The 14,488-nt window shown below is 43.2% G+C and overlaps 2 protein-coding genes across 3 annotated transcripts in view; one reads left to right on the top strand and one right to left on the bottom strand.

Annotated features, from left to right (window-relative positions):
• The window catches only part of LOC128692330 (E3 ubiquitin-protein ligase Siah1), a 538,875-nt gene that overhangs the window by 231,937 nt on the left and 292,450 nt on the right, over positions 1-14,488 (top strand). The window lies entirely within an intron of this gene.
• Positions 1-14,488, bottom strand: part of LOC128692215 (uncharacterized) — a 345,217-nt gene that overhangs the window by 108,607 nt on the left and 222,122 nt on the right. Inside the window, exon 3 of the mRNA XM_070096361.1 lies at positions 7,360-7,498. Within this exon, the coding sequence (XP_069952462.1) occupies positions 7,360-7,498 (139 nt within the window). The remainder of the gene's footprint in view (positions 1-7,359; positions 7,499-14,488) is intronic.

Below are 14,488 nucleotides of genomic sequence, written 5' to 3'. Positions count from 1 at the left end.
ACACCAGCGAGGAGTGCGGGGGAGCCACGACACCAGCGAGGAGTGCGGGGGGGGGCCACGACACCAGCGAGGAGTGCGGGGGGGGGCCACGACACCAGCGAGGAGTGCGGGGGGGGGCCACGACACCAGCGAGGAGTGCGGGGGGGGCCACGACCCCAGCGAGGAGTGCGGGGGAGCCACGACACCAGCGAGGAGTGCGGGGGGGGGGGGGGCCACGACACCAGCGAGGAGTGCGGGGGGGGGCCACGACACCAGCGAGGAGTGCGGGGGGGCCACGACACCAGCGAGGAGTGCGGGGGGGGCCACGACACCAGCGAGGAGTGCGGGGGGGGGGCCACGACACCGGTCAACAGTAAGGTGTCGAGAAAGGTCTCTACTTGGCTGACAGCGAATAATTAATTATCACGTCAGTGAGATCCACGCTAAGTGCCAGCCTTTCCAAGGTTACAGTTACCAAATAGAATGACCTTACCTGGCTGGACTGTGGCACAAAAAATTACTAGCCAGTATATACTTACCAGTGTGTAAACTGATGTATGTTTTGACAGGACCATCACCCAATACTGCATCCAACACTAGCCCCCTATTAGTAGCAGTAGTAGTAGTAGTAGTAGTAGTAATAATAATAATAATAAACTTTATTTCTACAGGTACATGATACAACTTATATAGACCATAGCTGACATCAATGACATACTATATAGAAAGTCCCTTATGCACAGCATTTCTGGCAAATTAGCTTAATTTTGTCTCCAAGGATGCAACTCATACCCATTGGCTAACACCCAGGTACCTACTCATTGCTAGGTGAACAGAAACAGCAGGTAAAACCAGTAAAGACGGCGTGTTTACGATAACTTCGCAGTTTCTAACACACTAACAAGTACCAACGTACCTGGAGAACTATGTAAAGGAGAGCTTAAAGTGTGAGCCGCTGAACCAGGTCCTCATTGAGGCTTAGTATGGAAATTCCTTAGATTTGACCTGGTGTACAGGATTATCACGTCTGACTGAAACGAATGATTACCTGATTATATACGATAGTTAAACACCAGTCAAGAATGAGGGGCCACAACGAGAGTCAAGAGTGAGGGGGGCCCCACAACTCGGTGAGGAGTGAGGGGGGCACAATACGGTGAGGGGTCACAACACTGTTGTGAGGAGTGAAGGGCCACGACACTGTTGTGTGGAGGGGCCACAACACTGTTGTGAAGAGTGAGGGGCCACAACACCAAAGGGCCATATCACCTACACTTGAGAGATGAAAGACAAGAGGGATGGAATGTGAAGTAAGAGGAATGTTTTCCTTACAACTGTAGCTCGTCCTGTTAACCACAGACAACATGGCAATGTTTTACAAACAGTCAAATGAATGACTGTTGATGGAGTTTTCAACAGTTGAAATATGACTGTTTTACATGAGTCGCTGCCCGTTTTCCGTTCCCGCCCCAGACCTTTTTTTTCGACCTTTTTAATTATTTTTTTCCATTGTGGTGTGATTCATTATTATTGTGGATATAGGACAATTATCCTAACCAAACTTAGAAATGTGCTGTAAACAGTATGTGGAGAAGCGATATTGTTTAAAGTTAACTACACGAGGGCCATTAAGGCTGATTGGTTGGTTAATGGGGTTTAAAATCTACTGGTGGTCTGGTGGCTAAAGCTCCCGCTTCACACACGGAGGGCCCGGGTTCGATTCCCGGCGGGTGGAAACATTTGACACGTTTCCTTACACCTGTTGTCCTGTTCACCTAGCAGCAAATAGGTACCTGGGTGTTAGTCGACTGGTGTGGGTCGCATCCTGGGGGACAAGATTAAGGACCCCAATGGAAATAAGTTAGACAGTCCTCGATGACGCACTGACTTTCTTGGGTTATCCTGGGTGGCTAACCCTCCGGGGTTAAAAATCCGAACGAAATCTTATCTTATCTTATCTTACACGAGGGTCATTAAAGCTGGTTGGTTGGTTAATGGAATTTAGACTACATGAGGATCATTAAGACTAGTTGGTTGGTTAATGAGGTTTAAAATCTACTAAACGAGGGTCATTAAGGTTGATTGGTTGGGTAGTGGGGGTTAGGTGAGGTTGCTGGACACCCCAGTGATCACTAGGCAGGTTTGTACTGATGATGTAGCCACTCTGACTAGACCTGAGAAGCACACTCAAATTCACCACAAACTCTCACATATAAGAGAGACCTTACAGCGGCGTCTCAGTTCGTCCCAGACCATTGTAAAATCACAGCTAAGATGAGAAAAGCAGAGAAGGCCTCAAGACAATACGGTAGAGGATGGGAGGAAGAAGGAAGTAGTAACAATGGTAGAAGCTATACTAGCGGCAGCAGTTGTAGCAGTGGAAGTAGATTTAACGACAGTAGTTATATTGGTAGTGGGGATAAAATAGTAGCAGTAGCGGTGGTGGTAGAAGTATAGCGTATTAGTGGTGAAAGAATTTGTTAAAGCAGCAGCAGCAGTGGTAGTAGTAGCCCAAAAAGAACAAAACAGAAGAGGAGCACTGCAGGAGAGCTACTGGCCCAAGCCAGGCAGGACTAGTGACACTGTTAAAACGAGTGAATTTAATTTCATTGCATAGGAATTGTAGATATAAATCAAGATCTACTCGTGTTAACTATTTCGAGGTCTTGCTCCTAGGGTTCATTTGTATCCACATACTCTTGCACTACCCTCCACATGATGGATGTGGGGTGCACAATAAACTAGCTGCTTTGGCGGCAAAATCTAAATCTAATCTGAAGTATCTCTCAAGCGGGCAGAGAAGAGCTGCAGTAGGCTAAGTGGCCCAAGCCAAGAATGAAAAGGAAAGTCAGAAAAGAGGGAGTGCAATGAAAAATGCACAAGACAGTTAGGTTTGGTAAGATTTGTCAGGAAACAGGACAAGTGTTTCCTGACGTTGGTCATATGAAGACCCACTGCTGGTCTAACCGACGACTTCTGCTGGCTTACCGGTCCACCCCCTTTAAAAATTATGATTATAACCATTAGATTAATCGGATAGAAAAGAACAAAAGGCACAATACTGTGACTGGAACAATACACGAGCAACCCGCACATAGAAAGAAGCTTACGACGCGTTTTGGTCCAACTTGAACCATTTACAAAGTCCGAGTCGGACCGAAACGTGGTCATAAGCTTCTCTCTTCTGTGTGCGGGTTGCTTGTGTATCAGTCTGATACTGTTATTACACAAGACAGATTAAGAGGAAAGGAGAGGAGGAAGCAGAGGTTAAATAAAATCACGAATCTTCTGAAGAGTAGGATATCTGATAATATACTGAGAGAGACAGCCATCTACAGCACAAAACAGGACTAAGATTCATGTTAGGAAACCTATGTAAAAGGACTACGGTTGAGGAAATGGATAAAAGCAGAGAGACTTTACGCAAGTGTGAGGCTTTGAAAGTTAAATTATCTAGTGATACCGAGAGTATAAAACAGAGAACTGAAGGTGAGATAATTCTGGTGATCCTGCGTAAGAGTATATTAATACGCTTTTTTTTTCAAAGTGGTTTTTCTGTGTGTTATGTCTGGTAGGACGAGAGCTTGAGGAAGGAGCGTGAATGTATGTGAAGGATGAGTGTGTGAATGTATATAAAGAACATGAGTGTATATGAAGGGTTAGTGTGTTAATGTTGATAAGAGTGTGAATGGATATGAAAGAGTGTGAATTTTGCATAGAGGAGGAGAGAGAGAATTTAAGTCAAGGAGAGAGAGAAAGTACACGAAGGAGAAGTGAATGTACACGAAGGAGGAGAGTGAATGGCTATGAAGGAGAGAGTGAATGAATATGCAGAAGGAAAGCGTGAATGACTGTGAAGGTCGGTGAGGCATGGTGACCCAGTGACAGTGACGGAGTGAGAGTCATCAGTAACCAGGGAGGAGGCGAGACCCTGACCACCACACAGGGACTCCACCAGTGAAGCCAAGTACACAGTAATGTAACTACTTATTAAGATTTTTAGTAGTGATATGAACTTTAAGGTGGTGAAAGATAGACGATGTGTCAGGAGTAAACGAAAAAAAAAAATTCGGGAGTTGCGACATTGGCTGTGTATGTGGACAGTCTCCGTGGATACTAGTTTTGAATTTAAGATACGGCAGTAAGAGGTCAATTACAATTTTATACTGACAAGTGTATCTCAAAGAACATTTTCTCTGTAATAATCCCCAACACGCGCACGTCACTTCGGGACATACAAGTCTTGGAAAACGGGGCGCCGCTGGGTAGTGTGCGAAGTCAAATGCTATTTTACCGTCGTGACTAATGATACACTGTCTCCAGCATTCGTTGCCAAATGCACCATTCTCGACTGTGCATATTCAAGGCAACTTTCACTGAAATTTTGAGATGTTAAATTTTTCACTGTTAATGTTTTGTTAATTCAACAAACACTGCAATAACTTTGCGCAACAGTCTCATATCCGATCAAGTTGCAGTTAGGTTTACGGTTCTGCATCTTGTAGGATTAAGTGACAAAAAAAGTAACTTACTAAATTGGTAACGTAATCTTTTGAGCGTACTGAGATAAAACTTTGTTTCATACAGGGAAGCGGAAGGAAAATCATTATTAATGGTAATTAAGACCTTGATTAGAATTAAGTTTAGAGGAGGATGCCGCAGCTAGCGAATTATGTCTGCTTGTGTGAGAGCCCTCGTCTGCACCACACACGAAGTAGCAGCAGCCGTTCCTCTACCTTCATTCCCGTCATGAACACTCGACTATCACTACGGCACTTAACGATCTTGAGGTCATCCATAAACCTGTAACAATCTTCTACATCAACAGCTGTTTTAATATAGTCGCTACAAGGCAGGAACATGTAGCGATTACCGATATTGTATTGAGTAAAGAATTAAAAAAAATTGTGCCTTGAAAGCTATTAACTCCATTTCTACATGATTCCCAACAAGAAAATAGCATTCGAAGCAAGTGTTCTTCCTTGCTTAGGTTAAATTCATGGTTAGTGTTGATTCCGTGGAGGTGATCCAGTGTTAACAGCACTTAGGTCAGATACTCCTCTTCTATCTTATTCCTGTTATCAGTGACAGCACTAATTTAGTTTCAGATTTAAAACTATTTTGCGAAATTTCCTTTCTAATAACTTATTTTTTATATTTCAAATATCTTAATGGTAAAGAGAGATAATGTCGAAATTATATATATATATATATATATATATATATATATATATATATATATATATATATATATATATATATATATATATCAATGTTGCTGGTCAGACTATCCTAAATTTTCAAATCATGATATATGATGTTTCACTGGTTAGTCCAGAGTCATAGTTGGGGGTGCCTATGTTTGCTGACTGGCGGAGTGGTCATCACCACTGACTGACACCCACACGCACCAAGGTCAGCTCCATGATTCATGTTCTTAATATGTTACTTTCACGAGTGTGAAAACTGTTTGTGTGTATATATATGTCAAAATTGATATAGGGTAACTAGGCCAAGATTCATGGAACAACTGGTATGTGCAGGTTCCTCATGACCAGAGTTGTAGGACCATTCCCAGTATCCTGGAATGACTCCAATAACTTCCAAAGTCCTCTGCGGCGTTGCTTCAGATGTTCAAAAAAAAAAGACGCCTCCTAATTCGACAACGGCGGAGAATGAAATTAAAGTGTGTCGGTGAACATCTGCCAACTTTGTGTAAAATAGTGTGAAATTGTGATTACCATTAAATCCCGTCAAATATACTTGAGAGTATTTCATGTAAATGGCTGGTGAATCTTGAGTACAGGATGGTACCCTAAGTTTAGCTTGTGTGCAAGAGAATTTGTCGAATCACTAAATTAAACTAAAAACTGGAATGGTTGGAATCCGTGTGATACCTAGAGAATGCCTCTTCTGACCGGCTTCAAACTTTCATCCCTGTTATGCTTTCCAGGAAGCAAGGTTCGCATTGCTGGCCATTGACTCCCAAATTGCTAATTTTATTAAAGAGGGGTTCGGAGTTTCATTTAATAACTAAAGAACGACTCTACTGATCGGCTTCAAATTGGCAACACTGATACTTCCAGGAGTGCAAGGGATAAGTGCAGTAGTAACAGCAGCAACGCACACAGCAAGAGGCATTCCTGAGCTTCCCCAGCGCTCGGGCTTAATGCCCAGAGCTAGGGTGTGACTCCAAAAGGATCCTGTAGTGCTTGCTGCCTTAGCACCTCCTGATATTGTCTGCTGCTATGCAGCTGCCACACCCTTCGAGCCCAGTGTGCGCGGAGTTTGTGGCAGCCCAAGGTGCCTAGCTTCTCCCACCGAGCCCCGTGGGGGGGCGGGGAATGGGGCTAGGCCTGGGGACAGCTAGTCCCAAAAGACTAGGTACTTGTACCTCCTCCCATGGCAGACACTGGTCTGAGACCCAGCTAAATAATGTACTTTACAAATGTATTTTCGACTGCCTATAACCTGTGTGTGCCCTCAGCACCATTGTAAAAATATAAAATTATGTACCCAAATATTCCAATGGCTTCAGGATGAAATCCAAATATTTTTCGTTGAAGCCTTTTTATCCACTTGTCCAAGGCTGTGGGTCCCACAATTTGCACTTGAGGTTAACCCCAAAGCTTGAATATCTTTTGTTTAACTCTCTTAAATACTTAAAATCAAGTCAGTCTTTCTGAGAGAAAAGGTTTATTGATTTTGGCTCATGTGGAGGACAAATTGATTGTCAGGGAAATGGAAAGAAACTGGGGAAAACTGAAATGCTACTTTTCATTCGATAATTTCTGAGTATCACATCTAATTAACTTAACCCTTCAGTGCTGATAACCTGATAACGCAGCTTCACGCTTAACGTGTTGTATTTTAGGTTACTAGTCTCTACGATAAGAGAATGTCTTCTTGGTTAAGCTTCAAAGCTGGTGCTTCTTACTGGATAGTTTGAATTACATATGGTTAGCGTGTGTCCTAATTTTCCATTTTATTGAAGAAATTGTGGTATTAATTTTCATTTGATGAATTATGAATGCCTCTTCTGGTCCCCTTCAAATCTTCAACACTAATATTTAACTGTTATACACTTATGCTTCACTCTGCACTACTCCAGTTGCGTGCCTCGAGGCACAGGTATACCTGGAGGGAGTTTTCGGGGTCAACGCCCCCTCGGCCCGGTCCGTGAACAGTGACCGTGACCAAGTGGATGGAGTTGTGTAATACAGGGATACCACTTCCGGATCATGCAGTGACCGAAATACATTGTTATATTTTATTCCAAAGTGATAGAAAAAACCTACTTAGTATCGTGTTTTCGAACCAGCAGTGTGTAGACGTTGTATTGCTGTTATTTCAATTATCTTAAATAGGATTTGATCTTACCTTAATATCAAGATGAACAATGTTGCGATCGTGAACAAAGACGAGTCCCTCAAGGAGCTGTCGCGTGAAGCTGATGACATCACGTTCATATGGTACCATATCTTCGTCCAGGAGTGTCTGAAGGTCTCCTCCAGCAGCACTGTGGGACACCACAACATTGTTAGTACATGATCAACTGTGTGTGTGTGTGTGTGTGTGTGTGTGTGTGTGTGTGTGTGTGTGTGTGCGCACGCGCGTTTGTGCGTATGTGTAAGTAAATCACTATAATATATCTACATAAGTTAGAGAATACACACACACACACACACACACACACACACACACACACACACACACACACACACACACACAGGGAAATCGACTGGGAGAACCTGGAGCCACATGGGGGCCCAGAAACGTGGAGGGCTAAGATGATGGAGGTGGTACTGGAAAACTTTGTACCAACATGTAAGGGACACTACCAAAGAGGAGAGGATGAACCAGCAAGACTGGACCTAGTATTCACCCTGGGCAGTGGAGACATTGAGGACATCACATATGAGAGCCCCCTCGGGGTCAGTGTGGTTCTGAGCTTCGAATACATAGTTACAAGTGGAGAGGGAAGCAGGAAGGGCAGGACGAGTGAAGCCAAATACAAGAGAGGGGACTACACAGGCATGGAGAATTTCCTACACGGGGTTCAGTGGGACAGAGAACTGGCAGGGAAGTCAGTAAACGAGATGATGGGATATATGACAACAATATGCAAGGAAGATGAGAGGTTTTTACCCAAGGGTAACAGAAATAATGACAAAGCCAGGATGAGCCCTTGGTTTACCCAAAGGTGTAAAGAGGCCAAATCCAAGTGTGTTAGAGAGTGGAAGAAATATAGAAGACAAAGGACCCAGGAGAACAAGGAGAGAGGTAGAGCCAGAAATGAATATGCACAAGTAAGGGAGGCCCAACGACAATATGAAAATGACATCGCGAAAGTCAAATCTGACCCAAAGCTGTTGTACAGCCACATCAGGAGGAAAACAACAGTCAAGGACCAAGTAATCAGGCTAATGAAGGAAGGAGGAGAGATTACAAGAGGAGACAGCGAAGTATGTGAGGAACTCAGCATGAGGTTCAAAGAAGTGTTCACAGAGGAGACAGAAGGGACTCCAGAAAGACGGAGAGGTGGGGTACACCACCAAGTGTTGGACAAAATGCATACAACTGAGGAAGAAGTGAAGAGGTTGCTGAGTGAGCTAGATACCTCAAAGGCGATGGGGCTGGATAACATCTCCCCATAGGTCCTGAGAGAGGGAGCAGAGGCACTGTGTGTACAAGTAACAACAATATCAAACACATCCATCGAAACAGGGAGATTACCTGAGGTATGGAAGACAGCAAATGTAGTCCCAATTTTTAAAAAAAGGAGACAGACATGAAGCATTAAACTACAGACCAGTGTCACTGACATGTATAGTATCCAAAGTCAAAGAGAAGGTTATCAGGAGAAGAGTGGTGGAACACCTAGAAAGGAATGAGCTTATCAATGACAGCCAACACAGTTTCAGAGACTGGAAATCCTGTGTCACAAACCTACTGGAGTTCTATGACAGGGTGACAGCAGTGAGACAAGAGAGAGAGGGGTGAGTAGATTGCATTTTCTTGGACTGTAAGAAGGCGTTTGACACGGTTCCACACAAGACATTAGCGCAAAAGCTGGAGGACCAAGCAGGGATAACAGGGAAGGCGCTACAACAGATCAGAGAATACCTGTCAGAAAGACAACAGCGAGTCATGGTACGTGGGGATGTCAGAGTCGGCACCTGTGACAAGTGGAGTTCCACAGTTCCACCGGTCCCAGGGGTCAGTCCTGGGACGGTGCTGTTTCTGGTATTTGTGAACGACATGACGGAAGGAGTAGACTCCGAAGTGTCCCTGTTTGGAGGTGATGTGAAGTTGATGAGAAGAATTCAATCAGACGAGGACCAGGCAGAACTACGAAGGGATCTGGACAGGCTGCAGGCCTGGTCCAGTTCAACCCCACCAAGTGAAAAGTCATGAAGATTGGGGAAGAGCAAAGAAGACTGCAGACGGAGTCCAGTCTAGGGGGCAATAGACTGCAAACCTCACTCAAGGAAAAAGATCTTGAGGTGAGCATAACACCAAGCACATCTCGTGAGGTGCACATCAACCAAATAACTGCTGCAGCATACGGGCGCCTAGCAAACCTAAGAACAGCATTTCGATATCTTAACAAGGAATCGTTCAGGACCCTGTACACTGTGTATGTTAGGCCCATATTGGAGTATGCAGCACCAGTTTGGAACCCACACCTAGCCAAGCACGTAAAGAAACTAGAGAAAGTGCAAAGGTTTGCAACAAGACTAGTCCCGGAGTTAAGGGGTATGTCGTACGAGGAGAGGATACGGGAAATCGACCTGACGACACTGGAGGACAGGAGAGATAGGGCGGACATGATAACGGCATATAAAATACTGAGAAGAATTGACGAGGTGGACAGAGAAAACGTTCCAGAGATGGGACACAGCAACAAGGGGTCACAGTTGGAAGTTGAAGACTCAGATGAATCACAGGGATGTTAGGAAGTATTTCTTCAGTCACAGAGTTTTACGAGTTTGATGTCGTAACTTAAATAAAATGGTCCTGGCCCCTAAAGGCTGCTCACGCTGCTGTCTAGGGGTTATAAAATTACTCTGAAAAACACAGCAAACCTTGGGGCAGCATGTACTCATATAATAACAATATTAATTATTAATAGGAAGGAAGGACAAAAACTCGCCTATATAAAAATATATCTATATTAATAGTAACTAATATACAACTTACAATCTACTCCCCCCCCCCCAAAAAAAAAAAACGCCACACTCCAGTTCGCATTAACTCATTAGCACACTGCTACTAGTGAGTTAAACAAAAAAATGAACATTTATGAACAGGGAGGCTCCATGACCCCCCACCCCTCCTCTTCACTTCTGCCTGGTAGACTAATTACCAGCAACCACAACTAGGTGAGTACTTACAAACGCACACACACACACACACACACACACACACACACACACACACACACACACACACACACACACAGACGCACGCACGTACGTACGTACGTACATATGCGCACGCATGCACGCGGTTTACTGCCCATGTAATCATCAAAACATCTAAATTACCAGGAGCTCCTCAACGCACTTGGAATATTCTCTCTAGTACGGAGAAGAGAGATACTTGATAATATATACATGGAAAATACTTGAGGAGTCACGTGCCCGGTCTGCACACCTGCTTACTGGAGCTTGAAAGATAAGGATTTAAATATAGTATAAACCCAGTGAAAAGTCCAGGTACCATAATCTGAGAGTTTTAACATCCTTGGTCAACGACTATGCAACCTGCTACCAGCAGATTATTATTATTATTATTATTATTATATATATATATATATATATATATATATATATATATATATATATATATATATATATATATATATAATATATATATATATATGTCGTGCCGAATAAGTAAAAACTTGCTATTTTGGCTTAAATAGTAACGCTCTTCTTGCCGAATAAGGCAAGCGATAATTTGTGTATCCAATAATTTCGCAAAAGTCATTTAGAACTTAACGAAAAAAAATATTTAATTGCGTTTATATATATATATATATATATATATATATATATATATATATATATATATATATATATATATATATATATATATATATATATATATATATAATTATATATTAAAATTAAATAAAGTTTTCATCAATACCTCTTACAAATGCATAATCATTCAGGTTGCTATACCTTTGTCAGCCTGCTAGGCGTTAGCATCAACAGCCTGGTTGACGAGGCAGTTAGCAAGGAAGTTTAACCTCAGCGTGGGCTACGAGAGCAGAACCCTCGTAACCGGTTGCATGTGTGTCACAGGTATTAGCATCAACAGAGTATATATCGTATATCCAGACGAATATATATGTGTAAATACACTAGGAGTTTACTATAATCCTTATTTTAGGGATTGAAATACTTAAGTGGCCACGTTAACTGCAACCTCAGTGTTCCAGGTGCTGGCGAGAGGCGCTGTACTTTAATTACCACTGGTAATTAAAGTAAAAACGTAGCTGTCATTGACACTAGAGCAGCCCAAGACTGTATCATAGTAAGGTTCCACTCGAGGAAAACTATACCTGATACTCTTTGAACGAAACATTTTTGTAATAAAGGCTTACGCTGTTTAATGTGTGTCATCTGTATAACACTGAGACATTGCTGGTTTGTTTTCTCTTCCACCCGGGAAAATGCAATATAAATCCACTATATTATTAATCCTTTGAAACCTAAACGTTTATAAATTACAAATATTGCAGTGTGTCTTGGTGCCCTGTTTTTGGGTACTGAGATGAGGCCGATACCAGCCGAACTAATCAGAGTATATCATCTATTTTCAAAGGTCCTGCTGGGCCCGGACACTCTGTCCACATTTGGTGAGACAGTGAAGGCGCTTAGGAGTTATTGGTCACAGTGAGGATCGTTGCAGTTATCCTCCAGAAGAATGTTGGTGATTCAGAAGCTTGCTAGTACTAACACTCGTCAGCTTCAAGGACTCTGTAGATAGTATTACAGTATATGAGTTTTTCAAGTAACCCCAACCATAAGTGCCTACCTGTGTTCTTCAACAGTAACTGTCAGTATGGACTTCAGATGTGTGAATAGTACTGCCAACACTAGTAGGCACGTGACAATAGGCACGAGACGCCGTTGTAACAACAGATGTGTGTGAAGGAAGACAAGCTGCCCAACCTCCAACTTATAATTAATTATCATGTTGTTGCCTACATTTATATTCACACTTGACTAACAGCCAGCATAAACATTTCTGTTTCTTAATACTGTAATTCTTATTCCTATATTATTACTTTCCAATTTACGAGATTTAGTTTGAATATAGCAAGAGGAATGATCCTCGAGATCACTAACAGACGTAAGAACATGGGTTCAAACCCATGGCAAGCCAGACCTACAACCAGCAGGTCAATGCTCCAACCGCTATACTACGACATTCTTCTGATGTTTTGAGTTTCAGTAAAAATTAATTGCGATACTTCCTTTCGAGATATCTTTGCCAGACTTACCAAAAACAGCAACATTAACCATCGTGACGCTTACAAATATTTTCAGTTCTGACAGCATATTTTATGATGAAACCATAAGTCAAAGTCTAAAAAAACTTTTTTTTTACAGATGTTTAATTTTGTATTAACAACCCGTTTTCTCCAATGAAATATTATTGTTCTTTTTCTGTGCTTTAACATCATAGCAAATTATACGATCTAGTCTCAGCAGGAAAGAACAATTATGAAAATGAAATGAGTTTTGAAAGGAACAGTAAAGGACATCACTAAGAGCAAGAACGAACCGGTGAAAGCCAGGAGCAAATATGTTAATTATGTAGCTTATCCCACATGTAATTGTTTCATTCCCACACACACACACACACACACACACACACACACACACACACACACACACACACACACACACACACACACACACACACACACACACACACACACACACATACCCAACACCGAGCTATAGAATCCCACAGTATGCTACCAGGTCTAACACCCTCACAGGCCCCCCAAACCACAGTGTTGGAAAAGAAACTGAAGGTATGGTACACAAACGCTGATGGAATAACAAATAAGTGGGAGTGGCGGCATGAAAGAGTCAAAGAGGCAACACCGGACATCATAGCTCTCACAGAAACCAAGCTTACAGGTATGATAACAGATGCCATCTTTCCAACGGGATACCAGATCCAGAGGAAAGACAGAGGGAACAGGGGGGGTGGAGGAGTGGCATTGCTGATCAAAAACCGATGGAATTTTGATGAGCTGGAGAGAGGAGACAGCGGAGAAGAAAGTGATTACATAGCGGGAACGCTTCACTCTGGAGGTCCCAAGGTGGTAATAGCAGTGATGTATAACCCACCACAGAACAGCAGCAGGCCAAGGCAAGAGTACGACGAGAGCAATAGAGCGATGGTTGACGCACTGGCTGCAGTGGCCAGAAGAGCTCATGCATGTAGGGCAAAGCTCCTGATCATGGGTGACTTTAACCACAAGGAGATCGATTGGGAGAACCTGGAGCCACATGGGGGCCAAGATACATGGAGGGCTAAGATGATGGAGGTGGTACTGGAAAACTTCATGTACCAACACGTAAGGGACACTACAAGAGAGAGGAGAGGATGAGCCAGCAAGACTGGACTTAGTATTCACCTTGAGTAGTGCAGATATCGAGGACATCACATATGAAAGACCCCTTGGGGGCAAGCGACCATGTGGTTTTAAGCTTCGAATACACAGTAGAGCTACAAGTGGAGGGAGAAACAGGAAGGCCAGGACGAATGAAGCTAAACTACAAGAAAGGGGACTACACGGGAATAAGGAACTTCCTGAACGGGGTTCAGTGGGACAGAGAACTGGCAGGGAAGCCAGTTAATGAGATGATGGAATATGTAGCAACAATATGCAAGGAGGCTGAGGAGAGGTTTGTACCCAAGGGTAACAGGAATAATGAAAAAGCCAGGATGAGCCCATGGTTCACCCAAAGGAGCAGGGAGCCAAAAACCAAGTGTGCTAGGGAATGGAAGAAATACAGAAGGCAAAGGACCCAGGAGAATAAGGAGAGCAGTCGTAGAGCCAGAAACGAATATACACAGATAAGAAGGGAGGCTCAACGACAATATGAAAACGACATAGCAGCGAAAGCCAAATCTGACCCGAAACTGTTATACAGCCACATCAGGAGGAAAACAACAGTCAAGGACCAGGTAATCAGGCTAAGGAAGGAAGGAGGAGAGACAACAAGAAATGACCGTGAAGTATGTGAGGAACTCGACAAGAGATTCAAAGAAGTGTTCACAGAGGAGACAGAAGGGGCTCCAGAAAGCGGAGAGGTGGGGCACACCACCAAGTGCTTGACACAGTGCACACAACCGTGGAAGAAGTGAAGAGGCTTCTGAGTGAGCTAGATACCTCAAAGGCAATGGGGCCAGATAACATCTCCCCATGGGTCCTGAGAGAGGGAGCAGAGGCGCTATGTGTACCCCAAAC

This window comes from Cherax quadricarinatus, chromosome 53, assembly GCF_038502225.1.
Source record: "Cherax quadricarinatus isolate ZL_2023a chromosome 53, ASM3850222v1, whole genome shotgun sequence".
Taxonomy (NCBI): domain Eukaryota; kingdom Metazoa; phylum Arthropoda; class Malacostraca; order Decapoda; family Parastacidae; genus Cherax; species Cherax quadricarinatus.
The sequence above is the reverse complement of the archived record's forward strand: the minus strand, read 5'-3'. Positions and strand labels throughout refer to the sequence as shown.